The sequence below is a fragment of the Pezoporus wallicus genome, unplaced genomic scaffold (assembly GCF_028554395.1).
Source record: "Pezoporus wallicus isolate ANWC-B61680 ecotype Strahan unplaced genomic scaffold, APGP_CSIRO_Pwel_v1 contig_3058, whole genome shotgun sequence".
In the NCBI taxonomy this organism is placed as follows: Eukaryota; Metazoa; Chordata; class Aves; order Psittaciformes; family Psittacidae; genus Pezoporus; species Pezoporus wallicus.
Window position 1 is genome coordinate 2,474,698 of NW_026641153.1, and position 23,467 is coordinate 2,498,164.

The 23,467-nt window shown below is 35.4% G+C and overlaps 1 protein-coding gene across 10 annotated transcripts in view; it reads right to left on the reverse strand.

The window, feature by feature from the left end:
• The window catches only part of CACNA2D1 (calcium voltage-gated channel auxiliary subunit alpha2delta 1), a 381,260-nt gene that overhangs the window by 175,829 nt on the left and 181,964 nt on the right, over positions 1 to 23,467 (reverse strand). For all 10 annotated transcript variants that reach the window (XM_057422543.1, XM_057422540.1, XM_057422539.1 and 7 more), the window contains exon 5: positions 999 to 1,043. In XM_057422543.1, coding sequence (XP_057278526.1) covers positions 999 to 1,043 — 45 coding nt within the window. The remainder of the gene's footprint in view (positions 1 to 998; positions 1,044 to 23,467) is intronic.

Genomic DNA, 23,467 nt, shown 5'->3' on the forward strand with positions numbered 1-23,467 from the left:
CTTTCAAATTTAGGTTACTTTTAATGACTTTTATTTAAATCATGCAAACTTTAAAACTGAGGACTGTAGTCTTTGTTGCATCTGAATTCCAGTACTTGTGACTTTATATAAGCACATAAAATAGTTCTTTTTGACATGATCTATGTACCTTCTTTAATTGTCTGACAGCAGAAGCATCAATTATAATAGTGATGCCACCTATCTCTAAAGAATACTTGATTAAAAAGTGCAAATGAAACATGCTGGAAATTCTGATTAATACATTTAACACATTTTTTCTACGTTTTTCTAAATTAAACCTATAATGAAGTCAAGCAGCTGTACTATGTCAAGCAAAGGTGAGGGCAACTTGGACTCTCGCCAGAAGACAATAATATTTTAATAGTTAAAACCAAACTGGAAACTTCAAACCACTCAGAGTTTCAGTAGAATCTGGAATTGAAATATCATACATTTAGTCTAAATCTTGGGAGTGGGTTTTCAATTTCCCCAAGGCTTATTACAGTCATATGAGTGACAAACTGCATGAAAATAGTTTGTCAGTAATATTTTATAATTGCTTTCCTTCATGTAAAAAATTTATTACAAAGAATACAGAAAAAGATAATATCAGCTTGGAAAACAGGGCCAGAAAAAGGTTTCTTTGGAGTAAAGAAGATTATTTACATTATAATTTTGATTCTCCAGTCCTATAATTAGGATTTTATTAAATTTCTAGAAGTTACTGATATTCCTGTAAGGATCCTTTTTCTCCCAGCATATTCCCTGCCTGATCAGTAATTTAGATTGTATAAGTGAAGAGAGATTTTAATAACTAGAACACAAAGTAATATCTGGCTCTTGAAGAAACTTTTGAAGACATTTCTAAGTTTCTTGGTTTCTTGGTTTCTTACTTCTGCAAAATATCTAAATGATGGTCTTCAGGTTTCATTAGTGGTTTCAATCCCTTAATCTTCTGAAATTACAGGCAATGAAACAAAAAGAAACATATTACTTACATCATTCTGATCGTCTTTTGCATTGTAATAGATTATATCATTATTCTGTAAGAGAAAGAAAAGTCATTGTTAACTTAAAAATAATGAAGTTTGCCAGCAATAATTTGTATTAGAATACATTTTAAAAGAAGTCCATATTTCATTAAGTATTCTTTGAAATATGACAGAATCAGACCTTTGTTTGCTCTGTTGCATGTAACATTTCCCATGCTCGTTTTTAACTTCATTCAATTAATGCTTTTTATCTCATAAGCTACATAAGTCACTCAAAAAAAACCCAAAAAAACAGCTAGAAAAGAACAAAGTTGGACAAAATCAAGAATTTCTGTTACAGACATATGACTCCTTGCCTTATGCAGTTAGGTGATTTATGCACCATGACATCTAGCAGGCAAGAGATACAATGACGCATGGGTATTGCTAAGTGGGTAAAGTGTTTGCTGCACACACGTTTATTGTTTTATTCACCTCCCATGGTGAAAATAAAATCTGGGAAGATACATCACAGGAGAGTCTGGCTGTTGTAGCTTAGAGTGGATGCTGGCAGCTTTGTGGAAACACTGTACCGTGTAATTCAAGCAAAGCAATGAAAGAGAAGATTACTAGTTTTCATTGCAAAATCAGTCAGAAGCATCATTCAGTGGAACATCTACAGCAGTTTGAAACCTGGGGTATTTCCTGTGGAATACAATTTTGTTTTCTCTTGAAATATTTCTGAACCATTTAAAATCCTTAAAAATTTAGGTTCACTGTATTAGCTTTGAACTAAATTGCTGTAATGCTCCATATACCTATTTGAATGAAAGTAAGGAATTGTCATATATATTTTTACATAAAATAGATACATATATTTAAATGAAATAGATACATATATAAACATAGAGCATTTTTTTAGATACATATATGTGCATAGCATTTTCTTAAGTCCCATTACAGATTTTGAATAAATAAAGGAGAAGTTAATTTCTTCATGTCCAGCAGCTTGTTTAAAATAGGCAATTCCTGTAAACCTAATAAAATAGCCTTAATTTATATTTTCAGGTTTGTTGATGGTAATACCTTTGGATTTATGTATCTACATAAAAAGGTTTACCACTAAAAATGTTTTTTTCTTTTATAAATGCCAACAGGAAATAATGATCTCAGTTACAATTTTTTAAGTGGGCAACAACAACTACTACTTGCATTAATAAAGTATCATGGCGTGCTACAAGGTAATGTAGTTCATCTTTGCAAACCATTGTTTTCCTCACTTCATAAATAATTTTATTTATCATTCATTCTCCTTTGTGACCTTTTTTGAGATGCACCCATGTAATATATTATAGATGAGCTAAATACCACTTTGAGGTAAATGCTATTAATATGAACTCATCCTCTTTCTTTTTCCTTCAAAATGCACTTTTCCATCAAGACACCGTTTTACCTGCAGGCCAGATGGTTTGGTATCATTTGTGTAATGAAGCCAGACCTCAGTGTGGTTATGTTGCTATGGCATGTGATGTTATGCTATGCTATGTTATGTTATGTATGTTACATCACGTATGCTACGTTATGCTTGTTAAATTATGTTGTATTACCTTATGTTATGTTACATTAAAGCACATTATGTTACGCGATGTTATGGATGTTACCTTATGTGTGCCATGCTGTGTTGTGTTACATGTTTTAGCATAGCTGCCCCACAATCTCTTCCCTGGAAGCTTTTGTTTGGGAAAAATGACACAAGGAAAAGCACTGCATACATACTTAGCTGGACATCATGTATATATTATTTTTGGCTAATGGCTTAATCTTAAAAACACATTTTCATAAGACACAATTCTAGCAGGCCTTCTATATGGACTCTCATTTAGGTATCAGTTTATTTCCACACCCGTTCCCACTGTTCAAGTTCGACGTCACCTTGCCTTCAAATCATTTAATGCTTAGGATTTTTAAAGCTGTCCTCTACGCATACAATTCTGTTTATCTCCTTTAGGAAAATGATTCTTTACTGTCACAATTATATTGCTACTGGACTAAGCAGTATCTTTTAAATCACCTATTAAAGACTTATGTTGCATAAACACGATGAATTTACAAGTTAATTAAAATAACCACTACCACCACTCCCAAAGGAATTATGTATTTTGTTAGGCTACTTATATCTTATAGCTCATTATTCTCTCTGGAGATATTACCTATGTAAGGCATAAGCTGACACTGGTCATATCTCACTACTTTCAATATGGAAAAATATGAGATACGCAGTGCTACAACACACCGAATGCTATACAGTTCACAAATTAGATTCATGGATCAGTTAGATGTTTAAAGGACAATTTTTCATAATTTAACCACTTCTAGCTGACAAGAACAAATTGCTTTGGTGCCTGCTCCCAAATGAGTGGTTTAGTTATTTATTAACTTGTTGGCAAAAAGAATTTGAGTCTTACCACTGTTACACACTTCTGGTACCAGGTAATACTGCACACTTATTCAGCAAGCCCAAGATGAAAAGTAAATATGCTAGCTGTTTACTTTTATTCTTTATCCAGTAACGCTATGAGAGACAGAGGTGAATACTCACTGCTATTGCTGTTCATGAATTAAGGGATTTAGTAAGCTGAATTGAGAGAAGTGTGACTTTAGAAAACCAGGACTAGGTCATAAATGTTTTATTTGTGACTCTTACTGTTCTTCCTAGTCTATCCTAATAATCTTTTTTCTTCCATGCTTTCATTTATATTATTTCATGCTGGTTAGATTGTTCCATTGTCTTTATATTGCTTTTCACTTCAATACTGCTTTGTTTCCCAGATTTGGCAATAAAACAATTCCAATGGGAAACACCACATATTGGGTAGTATGAATGACTTCCTAAATTTCACCAAACAGAATCCAAATTTTTGGTCCTTACGAGCTTTATGTCTAGAGATTTGAAGAAACAGACAGATTTATCAAATACAAGAAAAGCATGGGAAAATACAATCTTTCAGAACATCTGGAAATGAAATTTGGATTCATACCAACACTAACACTAGCATTTTGATTCTCTATGGAGCAAGTTTACAGACACAACAGTCTATCGTCTTGACTAGATAAATACCTAATCTCAACTAAAGATTATGTGAATGGAGCTGAAGTTGGCTTGTTGTTTCGGAAAATAGCAATCTTTTCCAATCATCAAATTCTTTCAAGAACAGCACAAAGGGATTACATTGCAACAAGAGATACCTGACTCTAGAGATAATTCTGTAAATTACAATAATATATCTGTGTCATTTTTTTTAGTAAAAGCTAGACATCCTCCTTTTACCAAGTGCCTAAAATGAAAACTTCTTGTCATCAATGCCACATAATGGCTTCTGTAAGAAAATCTCCTCTGTGAATCCTGTGCTACAATTCCAAGAATTGCCTATGAAATATGGATATTGAAAAAGATATATGAAATGATATTGAAATATGGATATATGAAATGTGAATATTGCCCATCAACTGGTCAAACTTCCCTTTCAGTGGAAATACTGGATGTGTGGTTTTTGAAGTACCTTTTTTCCACAAGAAATGTTTATATTTCATTCAGGAAATAATAAAAAAAAAAATACTGAAAATACTAGTATTTTCAATGAACGTCCAACGCTGCCTATTCAGAAGTGTTACTTTCACTGAAGCTGCAATATTACTTATGCCCTTAGGTCTGTGTGTGAGGTCTCCACTGGCTGCATCCTGTGATGCAGCCCAAAACGGTGTTAGGCACACAGGGAAGACTGCAGGCCTGAAATGAACTATAACTTTGTGAGACACTATAATGAACTACCTGAAAAATAAATAAATCATATTTAAAAACAGGGGAACAAACTAGTTTATTGCAGGTTTTCATAAAGAAATCAATACAATCCATTCATTTTGAAGACATCACAATTACCCTTTTTTCCTAAAGGTAGCCATTCCAAAATAATTGTGGATAGAATGTGAAAACAAAAAGTAACACTCTTCCATGACTGTATTTGCTACAGAGATGCTAGAAGATAATGAACTCCCTCACACTAGAAAACAGAAGAGTTTTTGTGAAAGGTCTCCTTACTTCAAACATTTTGTTCAATGAACCACCAGAGGCAAAAATAAAACTAGCGTAGTAGATTATATTGAAAATATGTATTACTACATAATTAGTAGTGCCAGTTTTAAACTCTGAAATTGAGACCAAATATGATTACTTGAATTTTGTTTTAAAGCAGCATACTTCCCCTGACTTCTATTTCACACAACATGTGCTAAATGAATCAAAAAGAGGCAATGTACGATAGTTCTTTTACATTGCAGCTAACCTTGTAGTAGTGATACCTATTCTGCAGGTATTGAAGTAGAGTACGAAACAAAAAAACAACCAAGAAGAAACAAACCAGATCACAAATATATGTCTGATTTTGACTGTTTAATTTAAAACTAAATTATCAGAATTACAGATACAAATCTGGAGAACCTTTTAAAATCATATCAATCCCACAAATTTTTAAAAGACATAGAACACTAGCAAAAGAACTAGGAGTACTGTTGCTCAGCATGCAGCAATAGAAATACTTAGCATACTAATTTATTTCATCTTTCATAGACATATTGGATAAAAATAGTGTAAATGCCTATAAATGTTAAAAAAATACTTAAATGTTGACGAAATCCACCTGCTTCAATTTTAAAACCCCTTGGATAAGATTGTGCATTAAAAATTGTTCACTGTAATACTTTTAGGGTAATTAAGATTTAAACTCAACATAATAAATTCTATGACAAATAATCCAGGTAGATCTGGTTTAATCCCTTAAATAGGCTGACATGTAGTTTAAGGCACAATTAGACTCTTCAGAAATGAAAGGTAAATATGGCCTACCACAAATAAAAAATCAATTTCTGAAGAAAATAACTTTAGGGAATAAAATACAATGAATAGGGAAGAGAAAGAATGCCAACTACTACGACCAGCTTTGTAATTTTACACAAGTGAAATGGTACAGGTAAAATAAGGCAATTACCAGCTAATAAGTTCATTTTTTTTCTTTTCAGTATCCATGAGTAGAACTACTGATTTACCTCCTATCTTTAAAGTGGACACAAGATCAGGCAATATAGTAAATTAGTTGCGATTACTGTGTCTGAACATGGGCTGTAAGAAATGGGTTAGTAATTACATTTAAAATGGCATCTTGAAACAGGACTTACAAACAAGATCTTTTAAAAATCAAAGTATCTTTAATAAAAAATTACGAATATCAAACAGTTTGATAACATCCCCGTCTAGAAATATTTCTCATATTACCCACAATATGGGCAAGTGAGTCACTTGAGTTAGACATTTTCCCCTAAAACATAATTAGTTAAAGAACTACTTTCTCATATTAAATTTCATACACTAATTAAAAACTTCCAGGTCTCCACTATAATGTATGGTAAGCCATTTTTCATCAGATTTGTGTAAGGGGCTTTTCTCAAGATTCTACTGAGGCTATTAATTGGAATGAAAAGATGAAGGTGAAGATTACAGGAAATAACATAAAGGAGGATTAAAGGTGCTGCATACTTTTTGTCATAGAATACACTTTCTTTTAAAAGATGAGAAAGATCAACTTATTCAGCATTCATTTACAGGTTATTCCTTCACTGAAATAATCTGGAAACCTTCAAATTTATAGGCAGTTTTCATTAGATGGTCTCTTGTCCATTCACAGATGCATCAGAGTGATAAATAAAATGAGTAATCTATTTACTGTTCTTCATGCTAGGCATGAGGACTAAAACATACAGCCCTCACATAAACAATTTATCAGAAAAGAATAAAGTACAGGTACAGATTCCAGATAAAATACGCTACATGAACAATGCATTTTCAATTCCTTGACATCAGTTCTGAGGGATTTTGCTCTGAGGCTAGACAAAAAGATTGCAGTGCTGACAACAGACAGAATTTAGGCATCTGACTTAAAAACTAAGATAATGAAAAAGTTCACTGAAGTCTAAACTTGGAAGAATCTAAAACTCTGGAAGTACTTGAATTCCCAGCATTAATAGTCTCTGCATACCTCACTATCATATTTCTATAAGGATTCTTCAGGCTCCACATCTGTTAGAAGTTTGGACCCTATTTTGCACCTTCACAGAGTCAGGATCCAAAAACTGAAGCCTCTTCCCCTGTAACTTGATGTAGTTCCTATCACTGAATACCTCATTCTTTTCAATACATAATAATAAATGTCAGCAAAACATATTAGGTCAGTTGAGTTTACAATTAGTAAATAGAGTGGATACATGCTCTGCTCACACTTCCTCTTCCCCTCGCTTCAGAGCAGCCCTGCAGAGAAGGACTTGGGGGTGTTGGTCGATGAGAAAATGAACATGAGCCGGCTTCAGTGTGCGCTTGCAGCCCAGAAAGCCAACCGTATCCTGGGCTGCAACAAAAGGAGCGTGACCAGCGGGTCAAAGGAGGTGAGCCTGCCCCTCTACTCTGCTCTCGTGAGACCTCACCTGGAGTATTGTGTGCAGTTCTGGTGTCCTCAACATAAAAATCACATGGAACTGTTAGAACAAGTCCAGAGAAGGGCCACAAGGATGACCAGGGGACTGGAGCACCTGTCGTATGAAGACAGGCTGAGAAAGTTGGGGCTGTTCAGCCTGGAGAAGAGAAGGTTGCGTGTAGACCTCATAGCAGCCTTCCAGTATCTGAAGGCAGCCTATAGGGATGCTGGGGAGGGGCTCTTCATTAGGGACTGTAGTGACAGGACAAGGGGTAATGGGTTAAAACTTAAACAGGGGAAGTTTAGATTGGATATAAGGAGGAAATTCTTTCCTGTGAGGGTGGTGAGGCACTGGAATAGGTTGTCCAGGGAGGTTGTGAATGCTCCATCCCTGGCAGTGTTCAAGAACAGGTTGGACAAGGCCTTGGGTGATATGGTTTTGTGTGAGGTGTCCCTGCCCATGGCAGGGGCGTTGGAAGTAGATGATCTTAAGGTCCTTTCCAACCCTAACTATTCTATGAGTCTATGATTCTACGTAAATGCTTATTGTATATATACTGTACTCCAGTTGAGAAATAGGTTATTTTACCAAATCATGGTATTTTTGATGGCTTAAGGCAGACACAGTATCATAGAATCATAGAATATGAAAATACTTGTAAGAATGTGTTACACATACTTAGAGAATCATTGTCACAGCTTTGGAATACTTAGCTCACAAGACCATCATGACCTTGCCTTGATCAAAAGCCAAGCACAAGGAGCCATTGCCAAGGGCACAGGGCTGAGTCTGGCAAATTATGGCCCACACTCCAAACAAGGAGTATGAGGAGCCTTAGTACAGGCTGTGCACCAGGGAATGACAGAACGCCTGAGATGCTGGAAAAGCATCATAATGTCAAGGGCTGATTTGACTGGCATCCTGTGACATCTGTCTATAAAACCGCCAGTAACAGAGACTGTTGGGAAACGTTGCCATGTAGGTATTTGACATGCCAGAAAAAACAAGCATCCATGGGGAACCAGCCAAATCAGTGCCAAGCCACTGCTCAGAGTCCGTAACTGAGACTGGTCAGAGCAAACATCCCATGTAACCCAGGCTGGGCTCTGCCAACTCACCAGCACCGTGACCAGGGCAGGTCTCAGCTACCTTTGCGCACAGGGAGTGTGTGTGCAAAGATTGCACTGTCACAGCCCATCCATCACTTGGTCCAATTAATGATATGACCTTCACAGCAGCACATTTTCTCATGTTCCCTTCCCTATTGTGACAATATCCAATTGCATACTGATTTCAGCCGCATTTGATTTAATTTGTCTTGTGCAAATCATAATTAGTTAAGCTGAGTAAGAAGTCTTTTATATCACGTTCAAAGCTCAGGAGAAAACCCTGCTATTTTTTACAGGGCACAGTAAGTAGGGAGGTTTAATATTCCTCCACACACACATGCTACAGTGTTCATATTGTGCTACATTATACATTTACTTCAGAAAAAGAGAAGTAGTGAAGAGTACTGTAGAAACGGTAGAGAATAGGAAAAACTTTTCCATGTCAAACAAAACTCCCTAATTTTCAGGTATTTTTCACCATAAGAATTGTTGTAAGAAACTGCCATGGGACTACTTAAGTTCCTGAAAAAAATTAAGAATCCACTTTATGCACTAACTGCAATTTGGCTCTAGAATAAAAAGACCAAAATGGTTGAATGTGTCAGGTTAAATGTAACACAGCCCACAAGGCGATGAGAAATATATGTCAGACAAACAAATACCTGAAAAAGAATCTGCAGAGTTTTCTGTTCTTCTGTAATAACGCAACATCCTTAATGAATAATTTTTGCATAAATACATCCTACAGCTCAATGGCTTGCGATCAGAAGGCAATCTCTTTGGACATGCAGATAACTGGTAATATAACAACGGAATTTTGTTAATTTGCCTGGTAAGGATAATCTTTATTGCTTTTATTTGGGTTGGTTTTTTTTTTTTTCTTTCATATAATATTTTAGTGCAGCTTTTGGATTAAACAAATCAAATGTGGCAAGCAATGAAGTATTTTTTTTTTAATTGCAAAACATTAAAGGCCCAATATTTCATGCAGGATTGAAGAATTAGTGGCTGAAGATTTAACAGTGCAAAACCACACTGATATTACTCTATGGTGTAGTTGATCATATCACAGAATAACTATCAGCTTAGTTAATCAAACTGAAAATCTCTCTTTAAGGATACTACTTTGATCTACATTAAAAGCACAAGGATCATTATGCGAGTATATTCAAGCATTACCTATTACACTACAGCCACAATTCAGCACATCATATTGCCTGTATATGGGGGCAGATGACAAGCCCACATACTTTTACACTTTTAGCCTTTTAGAATTCTGCTGCAACACTTCTTCAATGGAAGACTTTTTCCTTGTTATATTCATCAATCACCTTCATATCAGTACAACATTCACTGAATGGGAATTTGTATGTACCTACAAAATGGAATGATCAGCTCTCAAGCTGGCAGTGCCTTCAAGCTTACCAAGACTAATTAAAATGGAAGAATTTCTTCTTGAGAACAGAATTGTTAGAAAGTATATTTCTCTTTCTAATAAACAGTGAACATACTCATACAAGGTTCTCTGTAGCTAAGACTATCAAGCTATCAGTCCCCAGTTAGCTATGCAACCTTTTACATTCTCTTATTGCCTAGTTTCTTCTTGAACTGAAATCCTGACACAATAGATACCAAAAGCAACAGGGTACAGAACAGTACTCTAATTAAAACTGAATGTCTTAGACACTAAATGAAACCTTTCCATAAAGAATTGTTTTATTCATTTTTCAGAGAAGAGGGTACTTTAGTAAGGTTACTACCACAATTCCACAATGACTGGGCACCAGAACTTAAGCTTCAAAGCAATTAGATTTTTATACTTATTTATACTTTTCAACAGATCAAAGTGACTAAAGCTGTCTGTATTGAGCAAATGGAGAAATGTGACATTGCTGAAAATTGAATTTCCCCTGTAGACTTTAATGAGAAAGGAGAAACAGAGAAACAGGCTTTGTACTGGGAAAGACTGCTGGTTTTCTGGCAATCTGCAATCTATTTCTCTCCAGTAAAAAGCACCAATTAATTTTAGAAACACTATGCATTATTTGATTACTTCCATCCTATGCATACCCAGTAGCTAAAGTGCCAGCCAGGAGAAACTCCTGCTCTTATATTATCCCCATTATTTTAAGACTTAATTATTTGACTGTCTAGTCCCGCAGCCACTTGGAAACAGCATTGCAATGGATTTAATCTCATTTACCAATATATTAAATTGCTGTATTGCAATTTTAAATTTTTTCTTTGAAGAAGAAGAATATAATACAGAGACAAATACTATCAGTTTTGCACAGAACTCACTTCAGTCCACACTATGTTCTGAAGACTTTTTCAAGCCATTTTATTTCAGGCTCTGGAACAAGCCCAGTATGGACACACATTTCTTGTTATGAATAGAAAGTCGCAAGTCATATTACCATAGTCCCAATGGATATAAACACCAAAAATCAATATCCACTCCCAATGAAGTTGAAGAAAGATTTATAATATGCCTTTGGCCTACCCTGGTAGGTAGATAACGGAAGGTAATGATTCAAAAAGTTGTTCTCTCCTTCTCCTACCAGTCGAACCTCCCTCAATATCCTTACCATCTCTTCAAAGAATGACAAAGAAAAACCATCAGAAGTTTATGGATGTCGTGGTTTAAACCCAGTCAGGTAATTCGTTCACTCACTTCCCCCCCTTTCTTGCCCTCCCCCTGCTCTCGGAGGGACGGAGAGGAGAATCAAAAGAATGCAACTCCCACGGGTTGAGATAAGAACAGTTTAGTAACTAAGGTATAACACAAATCACTACTGCTACCACCAATGATAATAATGATAGAGGAAATAACAAGGGAAGAGAATACAACACCTCACCACCCGCTGACCGATAACTCGCCCCCAAGCCCGACCAAGCACAGACCGATACCTCCTCCAACCCTGCAGTCTCCCAGCCCTTCCGGCTAACTCCCAGTTACATCCTGGGCATGACGTGCTGTGGTATGGAATAGCTCTTTGGTCAGTTTGGGTCAGGTGTCCTGTCTCTGCTTCCTCCCAGCTTCCCCTCCTCCTTGGCAGAGCATGAGGCTCACAAAGTCCTTGGCCAAACCAAAACATCTCTATCAGCTCTGTTCCCGAGCCGAAAGTCAAAACGCTGCACTGCACCAGCTACCAAGGAGGAGAAACATGACTGCTACTGCTGAACCCAGGACAATGGACTTGCATGTGTCACACATGAACAGGAAAGAAAATGAAATGAAGACTCCTCCGCAGTTACCAAGTTTAACAGAAATGGCTACATATATAGAGATTAGAGAACAAACTTCAGTATTCCTCCTCCAGTCACCTTAAGTAAAATGCAAAGCAGCCACAGACAACCCCGAGAGACAAAACTGCCTTGAATCCTTTTCATTTTGGCAAATACAGTCTTCCAAAAGGTTCAGGAAACTGCTGATCTTCTAATCAGGTTAACTTCCTCAAAGTACAAGCAGCTGCCATCAGCTCCTTTTGTAAGGCAAAATACAATCGACTGCAAAGCAGATTTCCAGGTGGGAAAATGAAATTAATTTGTTAGCAGCTAATTAACCTCCCTATAACACCATCTGATCTGTTTAATTAAAGCAGAAAAGAATGTTTAATTTATTCAGCATTACTCTAGTTGATGAAAGAACATAAAAAGAAATAATAATAAAGAAAAAACAAGTCAGAACTGAGTGCATATTACCTAGATTGTAAATACTGGGGCCAGTATAGTGCAGAAGCCTAGTTAAACAATTTGGACATGAGTTTAAACCAGATCCATGAAAAACTGGCATTCTGAATCCACCCTTACGCAGGTGCGAGGATATCATGAACTAAGCTACTTCTCTTGCACTATCATAAGTGAATATAGCAAATATGCCAGCTGTCCAACTCCCACAAGTCTGCAAAAAACTTTGAGGAAATTACTTTGTACCAAGTAATGGGTAAACCTGTAATACAATTTTAAATTATATTTCTATCACTTTTTGCATGCTGATTCATTTTCCTGGAGTCAATCAGAATCTGATAAAACTCGATTAGTGCTGAGCAGAGCCACAGATACTGAAAATGCTGATAGATCACAACAGGAGATGAGAAGTCTGAGTGGAGAAACCTTGATTCGATTATCGCTTATGTTTTCAGGTGATAATCAGTAAGATAAAATGCATGAAGAATAGACTAAACAAAAGGGAGCTCCGTAAGTCATGACCGTCAGTATTAGAGTAAATTTATCCTATCCTAATCTCTCTGGCTTCTTAATGTATTAAACAACTGATTGCCATAAGTTTTTACAACTTTTAAGTTAAGTTTTTACAACAAGAATTACAACTTTTGTATTTAAGAAATTATGATGAACTATATAAAATGCAAAGTATGTTCCTAAAGAGATATATTTTTTTGTGTTTATTGCAACTAAAATGGACATTGTTATTCTATAATCAAGGTTATTCTGCCATCCAGTTCCACACTTCCACACTTCTACCATGAAACATATCCAGTCTAACAAACTATTCACAATCAATGCCATGGAGCTTACACTGCAGCTAGTGGAAATCCATTGACACAACAGGCCAGACAGATACAAAAAAACATTTATTTTTTAGACTAGAATACCTTCTCTGCACTTTGTTATTCAAGGGCTGCACACTGTTTTAAACCCACCACTTAAGCTCCTAATTCACTGGGAGAGGCCCAACAGTTACTGACATTAAAACAACAAATAAAAGTAGGGAAAAAAAAATTAGTTGTAGGAATTTGCAAAATGCTGCAGGAATTTTGAATTATCAGTGCTGGTAATTACTCTTGAATTTGACAATATACTACATGGAGGAACAGTTGGATTAATTTTCTGAAGTCCAGGAACCATCATGTGATCTTAAAAGAGTATGAAGGCAAACTATTTAAATACAAATACAAAATTTGCTTCTTAATATATCTAGTTCAGCAAGAAATAAAGAAGAAATAAAAAAAAGGAGCCATATCATTTTAGTTTATGTTTGGCTCCGAGTGAATTAATTTGAATATTTGTTTTGATCTTTTCAGAATATGATACTGTTACTGAATAAAATATATATATGTGTATATATATATATGTGTATATATATGTCTATAATATATGTTAACACAATGTAAACATACTTTCCCTAATTATACCAAACAAAACCAAATCAACATTATAAAAAAATATTTTTCTTTCACCCTCCTCTTTAAACTTCATGGAAAACTTGGAAATTTAATTCTGATAAACATTATTTTACACAGAATATCAATTACTACAAAATATAATAATGTAGTGAGATTTTAAAAAATGCTTTGAAATGAAAGATGAAAACGTATAGACTAATATTTATATTTACATACATTCATATTGAGCCTTGAGAATATATCCAGTGGTTGAAACAGTTCCACAGAAACAGAAATTTCTTCCTCTATTTGATTTTCTTCTCTATTTATTTTTCTCTTCACAAAGAAAGAGTATATGACAAGGAATATATTACACAAATCACTGTAACTAAACTCAGAGAAAAAATACCTAGACAACATTAATGTCTTTAAGAATCTTACTGCAATAGAAAAAAAAATGCCTACATTTTGAATAGTTTTCCTTAAATTGCAGCAGCAGAGGGTTTTATGCATCCTTCTTTCCTCTTGTTTCCATATGTAAAAACTAAAATACAAAGAGATTATATTTCTGAAGGGAAATTAAATGCACACTGTTTCTTCCTTAGTATTACAATACTGTGTAGCACAGGAAAAAATAATTTTCATATCTAAATTATGAAAGTCTGATCCAAACTTTGGATCACATCTTATATAGCTGACACTGACCTCTGAAATTAATCATAGAATAGTTTGGGGTGGAAGAGACCTTCAAAGGTCATCTAGTCTAACCCCCTGATCTCCAATACATTTTTTAAGAGCATCTGATTTCTTTCCCTGTCTATATCAGTTCTTAATTTTATTTATTCAATCACTTGAAGTCTGTCCATAACAAAACACAGTGATAACATACAAAGAAGCAATTGCTATAACTTGTTTTATACAATCTGTGTGAAAATGAGAAAAAACACCCAAAAATCTCCTAAATGCGGGAAGTACCTTTCCAAAAGGTAATGAAGTTCAAAATATGTCAGGGCATGTCTTCTTTTCAGACAGCTTTGGTTCACACACATAACAAATGTGTCTGGCATTTTGACTGTTAATTATTTTAATGGACCACCTACAAAGATAAATCTCACCCAGTTGGTTAGGATTTTACTTTAAATGCTTTTGCTAGATACATGAAATCTTAGAAGGAAAGCAACTGTGGACAGCTGTTACCAGGCTTTAAGAAATATCCCATGCTCACCTAATTAATAAAGAACAGAAGGAATCATAATCTAATTATTCAGCTTTGACATCCGTTTTGTGCATGTCTTGCACTCAATCACTGTGATAAAGCAGAGCTCCGTGAGTACACCTTATTTCAGAAGCAGCTCAGTAGCATGAGACAAGCTAGCAGCTGGAAAATGTCATTCATTTTACCATTTAGCATAACATGATGAAGACTCTTCCTGTTAATCACTACAAGAAAAGGGCCATATCAAAAATAATTAAAACATAATTACTTTTCTTCTTAATTATTGGCTATATTACATTCGGTATGCTGGAATTCATGCAGAAGAGCAGTAAGATTTAAGAGCTGCATCAACATCTTGGCATTATGTTTCTCATTTTCTGTTTTAACAATTGCACTAAATGAAACGGTGTCTTTTCTTCCATGGATCACAACAGGGTTTTTCATTCCCCATGTATTTTTTGTGTTTACGTCACAAACTGCAAAGAAATATAGACACCCAAATCTCTGAATAAGCTGGTTCAGATATGACAGCAGGGTAAGGTGTTCGGATGAGTATTTGCTTAATTTCAGAGAATCCTGTACATCTCTTAACAGTGAACTGTGCAATTTAAAAAGGCTCCATGTTCTTCTTTAAATAGCGAAAGTATATGAATATTTGTTTCACCACCCAGTCCTGTAATTTTCTAGAGATTTTTCTTGGGTTTGCTTTTTTCCTGAATACTATAAGACACAGGTAAAAAATATTTAAACAAATGTTCTTTGAAAATGGGGGCCTCCTGAGCCTAACCCAAATTTTAAGTAAATAATCACAGATCACAGAATGGTTTATGTTGGAAGGAACCTTAAAGACCATCCAGTTCCAACCCCCTGCCACAGGCAGGGACACCTTCCACTACAGCAGGTTGCTCCAAGCCCTGTCCAACCTGGCCTTGAACACTGCCAGGGATGGGGCAGCCACAGCTTCTCTGGGCACTCTGCCAGCACCTCACCACCCTCACAGGGAAGAATTTCTTCTTAATATCTAATATAAATCTGCCCTCTTTCAGTTTAAAGCCATATATGTAACAATAAAACATACATCATACATAATACAATATTAGTACTTATATCTGCTTACTATCATTTCTTCCATCACTCATACCATATTCTCTGAAATAACAAGATTAATATTAGACAACAGGGGGATTTTGCAGATGAACTAGAATAAAAATGTTTAAAATACTTAAAATTTCAAAACAAAACACAGATCAGTGTTGAACAGAGACTGCTGCTCATCCATATTGTGTTTGTTACAGCTGTCCCCAAGGTACCTAAGCAACGTCCAGGAAGCATTCGCAAACGACTGTGCAGGCAAGCCTATAGAAGGCTGTACCCTGTGTCGCTTTCTATATGCCTCCAATGTTACCTCAGCAGGTTTTATATTCTCAGATACTCTTGCATGCCCTGATGTAACTGGTGTACCACCTGAAGCATGTGAACTCCCTAGTTTTATGCCTTGAAAATATAGTTTTCTAAACTGAACCACTTTCTTCACATTATGTCAGAAACATGAGCAGGAAAGTATGCAAACACACACATATCACTTAAAGCCTCCTAGGTATCACCAAGAGAAGTTATAAGACCAAGGCTACTTTGAACACTAACAAGCTATACCACTTGGTCCAACAGTCAGGTGCACACATTTCTTTAATTCAACAGTATAGACATATAGATGCAAGCTTTAGAAATGTAGTCCAGTTCCAATCTTGGACTTACTTCTTTGAGAAATGTGTAAGTGAGCCAGAATTAAGATCCCACCTTCTTTTGTGCATGAAATATTCACTAACAAAAATGGGTTAAGCACAGAGCAACACACAGATTTGGTATTGCTACTGCTCTTGTAGGGTCACTTCACCTACCAATGCCTTTCATAGACATCAGACTGGCACTGCTGGCTCTCTGCCTTTTGCTCCCTACCCTATACTTTGCAGGTAGTTAGAAAGTTCAAAGTGAGCTAGGCTTTAGGCAAGTACCAGGATCTACTCAAAAGCTATCTGTGATCTCGTCTCCTGCATTAGCCCCAGTTTTGCTTTCTACCATTTGTATATTTAAACAGCAGCTCTCTACCTTGAATGAAGAATCTCAAAACATAACTTAGATTAGCTGAAAAATATATGCATCAATGTTAGTATCAGCAAATCTTTACAGATCTGTTTTATAAATGTTTTATCCAGAAGACTGCACTAAAGAGTGTTGTTTTGTTCATATGCTGTGCCAGCTTACTATGTTTTCCCCAATACCAAACTTTACGAATGGTATCCAGCTGAAAGACAGCTTTGAGGCAGAATTGCATTGGAAGCAAGGAAGGGAAGAGGGAGACCAAAAGAGAGACTAATTGTTTGGAATTACATCTCCTATGTCCTCCGCTCACCTATAATAAGATAAAGAATCTCTTTCCAAGTCAGCAGGCAGCAGAAGAAACGGTAATAACCATCGGGATTAACATATATTCATAATACTTTTTAAAAGCTTAATTGTTAATCCAATTTGTGTTTTCTTCTGCTGGTAGCCCTCATCAAAAGAAACAAAACCACCTTTTCCCACAGTAATACACAACCCTTGCACAAAATACCTTCATATACTAGTAAAATAAATCTCAAATGTTCAATCTGAAAGATGAAAAAGTGCTACAGATACTTCTTCAAGGGGTATCATAGAATGCTTTAAGTCTAGAAGTCACTTAAACTACCATACCCATAGCAAATCAGGTAAAATTAAACTTGCCTATGAGAGGATCATTCAGTCTAGAAAACTTTTGCTGGAAGACTTCCTTCACTTTTTAAGTGGAAAAAAAAAAAAACAAACCAACAAAAAAACGCAGAAAGCATTAAAAGTTTTACCAGGAGAAAACACCAGAATTTTTTGCAAGCAGACAAAAATATCAAGAGAGCCAAGATCCCTAGTTTTACTGTTCCCATGTGTAACTCTTAAGAAATGCAAAACAAGTTCCTCTCCTGAGAAGTGGGTATGCCCAAAGGACTAACAAGAGAATCCTACCTGAATTAATTATTCATCAAAGATTATTAATCCATTTTTTAAAAACAAAGATCTGTTCTGGATTGGCATAGTCATATTTATATTTATTCTTTGTATTTTCAAGACAGTTACAATACACAGTGCTTCACTGCAGTACAATTTGGGAGTACCAAATGGGAAAATCGAAATGCAATGATAGCACTTTCCATAAACAAATAAATTAAAGGCAGTCACAGGGTTGGGCTAGAGCTCTCAAGACTTGCTAAATCCTAATGTCCTTCCAATGAGACCCAGGGTTGTTTATATATTCATTTACAGAGTTCTGATTTGCTCACAGATGATAGCAAAAATTAACTGGAGACAAATAAGCAAATGCTTAACAGCCCATACTTCTGGGCAAACCAGGTAGAAGTTTTTAATGCTCTTTCTTCGCGCGACACAGAAGAGTTTCTCTGCTATGTGTTATGCACATCTCTTGCTTTGTGGCAATCCTACAGGAATATCTGCTGCTGCTTGATTCACACGTCATTTTCAGGACATAAAAGAGACAGTTTCATCTTTTGTTTAAATTCTAATGAGAATCCTACTATACTTCAGGGATGGAAGGACAAGAATTCCCAAATCCCCTGAGCAAAATGCAGCTCTTATTAATAGGATTGTTTAGCACTCCCAGAGGATTTTAAACTCCCTGCAGAGTGAAACTCTTATTAAAATTCCTATTGCAGTTCAACTGCAAAATAGTACAGACATAAAACACTTTCTGTTTTCAACTGCTGCACAAGCCACTGTTATTAAAACATCACCTCTTGGTAGTGTACTATAAGTACATAATGTTTCAAAAATGACATATTTTTCATTTTCTTAAGCTTTCGTTTCCTATTTTGTTTTGTTTGGGGATTTTTTTTGGCTTGGCATTTCATGACATCTCTGAAGCCCACAAACTTTTAAATACATAAAACTTCCAGCTCTCATGTTAGCTCCTTTTTCTTTTTCTAAAGATGATGAATTGTGATAAAAACAACCAGGATTTTCATCTAGTACCTTACAGGAACAAGGAAAGCAACCAAGGCCTTCCTGACTCCTGTGGTTTTGTCATTTGAAAAAAATAGAAGGAAATAGAATGAAGAAAAACACAAATATTTCCACCTTTAAAAATCCAAGCCACTTACCTCAGAATTTCAGAAAAGCTCTATTTTTAATATTTAATAATATGTTCAGGCCTAAACCCACGTCTATTCCCAGTATTTACCCTTTTTTACAGGAATGGGTCTAATTTGCTTTAGTAAGAAAAAATAAATCTCTATGGTTTGCTATGACAAATGGCATTCTTCTCTGAAGTAAGAATCAGAACTTTGTGATATCTTCTGAATTTCTCAATCTTTTAGAAGGCTGCCTTCCTTATGAAAAGCTATATTTGAATGTTACTGTCTTACTCCATTAATTTTTTGTGTATCTTCAGTTATATCAGGGTTTAATTAAAAAAAAAACAAGACCTTATCTCTTCTATTAGGAATTAGGACCAGCAGAGTTAAGCAGGTTAATACTCCTTTTTAAAAAAACATTGGCACATTTCCTCAGGTCACTGTAAGAAAGGGCCAGGATAACATGAATGTGATGGACAATGGAGGAAATGAGTTTGTCTAGGAGATGCTGGCAACAGAGTAAACGATTTGGATCCTCACAATACTGGCAAGGGTTAATCTAGGAGAAAGATGCTGTTATTTTTGAACTGAAAGCATTCCGTAAAAAAGCTTACAGACAAAATAAACGGCTTCCTTGAAGTCCATTTCTAATTGATTTTACTGATTCATCTAAGGTAGTAAAGCAATGCTAAAAATTACTTATCTCAAATTTACATTAGCAACTGAATTTGAAGGGGAAAGGTAAAATCATAAAAAAACTAGTTAAATCTCATCTGTGTTGCAAGGTCAATGAACTCTTAGAAAAAATAGAGCCTGCAGAAAGCTTTTCTGAAGACATCATGTAAAGTAAAGAACCTTCAGGGTGTTAATAAATTGAGTAGAAAAGTACATCTTGCTCTTAGTAAGATGTTTGTTCAGAAAGCACATTAAAGACTCATTTAAAACGAAGGTGATAATGCATATGTATGGTGTCTTAATGATGAGAAATCACACCTTCTTTTTTTTTTTTCTCAGCTCCTTCCCTCCACCCCTTTTTCAGAAGCTGCACTTTTTAAATTAGTTGCCTCGTCAATAAGTAAAAAGGGTATTAGATGTCTTTTAACATATTTGATTTTCCAGATAAAATGGAAAGCTTGAAAGATTCAACAATGATTGAAGGTGTTTCTTCACTTTAACAGCTTTTTTTGGCAAGTTCACTACCAGGGAAGCACTTCACTTCCCAGATGAGAATCTTGAAGTGATTTATATTATAAAGTTACACTCCTATACTGAATGCAAGGATATTAAGAGATAATAAATAACCAAACTCTAAAGACTGAAAAATGTTGCAGGAAAGCTAGCTCCTCTATAGTTACATATTTAAAATCCCTGTTTATAGATAATCTTGATTCCGAATGTAAAGCTACCATTTGCCATCTTCTTTACCAGCTTCCTAATTGGTTTAAAATTACTAAGGTGCGAACATATATGTAGATATATAAATAAATAAATACAGTATTACAAGTGTGTTCAAATGAGTAATCACATTAACACTGATACTGGGGTTATCATTACAAAGGATTTCCTTAGATCTTTTATAATGGAGTAAAAGCACGGAAGATCTCCCCTACGGTAACCCAGAATTTAGAGGAAGTCAATGATTTCTAGACTCCAAGACTCACCTGAGAGAGTACAGGAAGTGGCATATTCATAGTGAATTTCTACTTTAAGATAAATCTCTTTCTTCCTAATTACGGAGATCCTAGGAAAGTACGGTGAGAGTGTTTTGAATGCTGCAACTGCTGCATCTCCTGTCTTATTTTGAGAAAGCACTACTGAAAAACTTACAGAACTGCCTGCCCCTGCAATGTTCACAGGGCATTTTTATGAATTAAAAAGGTATATGTGATTTGATAAGCACCAAATAAATGCTATCAACCCCTAAAATCACTCAATTTTAGTTAATGACATTCACTTTTATTTCTGCTGCACCTTGCTTCCTACCACTTCCAGTGCACACACAGAGCTTTGTCCCCTCAGTAGAAAGGTGTCAAAGTGCAATCACTGACAGAAAAAAATGTGATTTTATCCCTTTCAGTGAGATTAGGTACATTTAATTTATACACAAATGAAAACTGTATGTCACAGAAAAGGAAGTGGCACACAGCCTTTCGGAGAATATTATCCTCCCTAAATCATTCACTATCTACCTGTCAATTTAAATCAATCATTCAGCATATTTTTTTTTTCAAATCATAAAGGCTTTAGAAGTATGAGGCCTTATTCAAAATGAATCAAAGTCAATGCAAGATTTATTTCACTGGGTTTTGGATCAGAGCATTATGTGAAGATACAGGCAGCTTTGACACTTTGCTCATGTTTAGTGTTGTTAAACTTCCACAGAACTATAGAGTATAAATGACTTTACAAGAAAGGATCCCATGCCTACTTTGCATCTGTAGGGACTGGTTCCCTGTACCCCAGGTCCAGAGCCAAATCTAAACAACAGCATTTCCCACAGATGCTCTTTGCGCACAAAAGTACTATCAGAGGAACAAGCCATAGGAGAGCTGTATCCTCTCTTTGATGATTTGAGAGAAAAAGTATTCTAGCTTGGTTTTTTCACAGAGCTTTCCCCTATTTCAAAAGACAACCTGTGTTTACTAAACTGCCTCTTTAGAAGGCAGTAATTAAAGTACTAAAGCTGAAAGCTTGGTGTTTTGTTTGTTTGTTTTCCAGTTGAGGCTTTTTAGATGCAATATTTTAGTGTTTTAACATCCACAAAAAATTACAGACAGTCCTGAAAATCTTCAATCTGCAAGACACAGCAAGCACAGAGTGATGCCAACTACTGCTCTGATCTTGGAGGTCACCTCTTGGATCAACTCTTGTGACGCAAGATTTCTTTTATCTCAGTTATCCTTTTTAGCTTCCAGTTCTTTGCTGAGCTACTTTTCACTACAGTTTTGTGTAGCCACTATTTCTGCTAGAGAAAGAAAAAAAAAAATCATATTTTCAAAGCAGTATTTCCATGACCTTTTGGCTTTACTTTTAAGCGCAGTTGGTACATAAACACCAGCTTACACATTATCCATCATAGCAAATGCTGTCCCTGAAATACCATGGACTCAGAAAGCCATCACTTGCACGTAAGAATATAAGCAAGCTGACATTGCTGGTTAAAAGATAAGGCATATTGAAAGTTTTTTCATGTGGCATTTTAATTTGATAAACAATTCCTAATAGTCTGGGTTTCACTCTTCATATAAATAAGTGGATGCTAATAGGCCATCCATAAAGCATTCCTTGTTAAAGAACAAATGAGATATTCCTTATGTTTATACATGTGTAAATACAATTAATATTGCAACCCAACTGGAAACAAAATTGCTTTAGTTAACCAACCATTGCAAGGCAATCAAATGTGGTATCAAATGTAATTGTGGAAGATCCATTTGGGGAATAACAGCAATTATTTCATAAAGAATCCTCTCCCCCTTCTTCCAATTCACGTTTTTTTTCATGCATCTCTATGCCAGAAAAATAATTGGACCATCACAAGTGTCAAAACCACTCCCCATTCACTCTGCAGCATACAAGAAAATTCAATCTGACATGGCTGTTTCATTTAGAAATACTGGTTTGTACCTCTGATTTGTAACTGCATTAATCTGAAAACATTTATGTACGTTTCCTTTCTTTAATTGAACATGCAGCTAGGGGACTGGGCAATACTGATGAGTGGTTAGCAGAGAATGGCATTTTTTTATTTACCTGATGCTAAGCGCTTTCCTTTGAATAATTTTGTACATTTTAGTAAAATACTTATTGTCAAAATTATTTTGTTATTTAATTATTAACGCAAAATACCAAACTCCATTATGATCATTATTTCTGCCCCTTAGCCAAAAGCTAATGGTAAACATATGATACGTGTTATTAACTCATTTTACATTTTCATTTCTGCTATCAAGACATTCAATATGCACCTGACAAACGTTCATATATTAATTAAAAGCACACATGTAGCCCCTAGTGTCAATCTGTGTATTTACAAAGCTATGCAGGGGGGAATAAAGATAGGAATATGAATACTTTATCTAACACCAAATATTCTCTGTTCAGTGAATTGCTGGGTCACAGCTTCCTAGATTCAAATTAATATCAATCTGATATTTCTATGTTCATGGCTATTTTAAGTTTTGGTAAACATGAATATAATTTCAGAAAAAAAAAAAATTCAAAACTTTGGTTTAATTTTTTTTTTTTTTAAACTATTCATCCTGGCAAGATCATGAAGCAGATCCTCCTGGAAACTATGCCAAGCCATATTGAGAGCAGGGAGGTGATTTTGAGACAGTCAGCATGGCTTCACTAATGGCAAATGGCA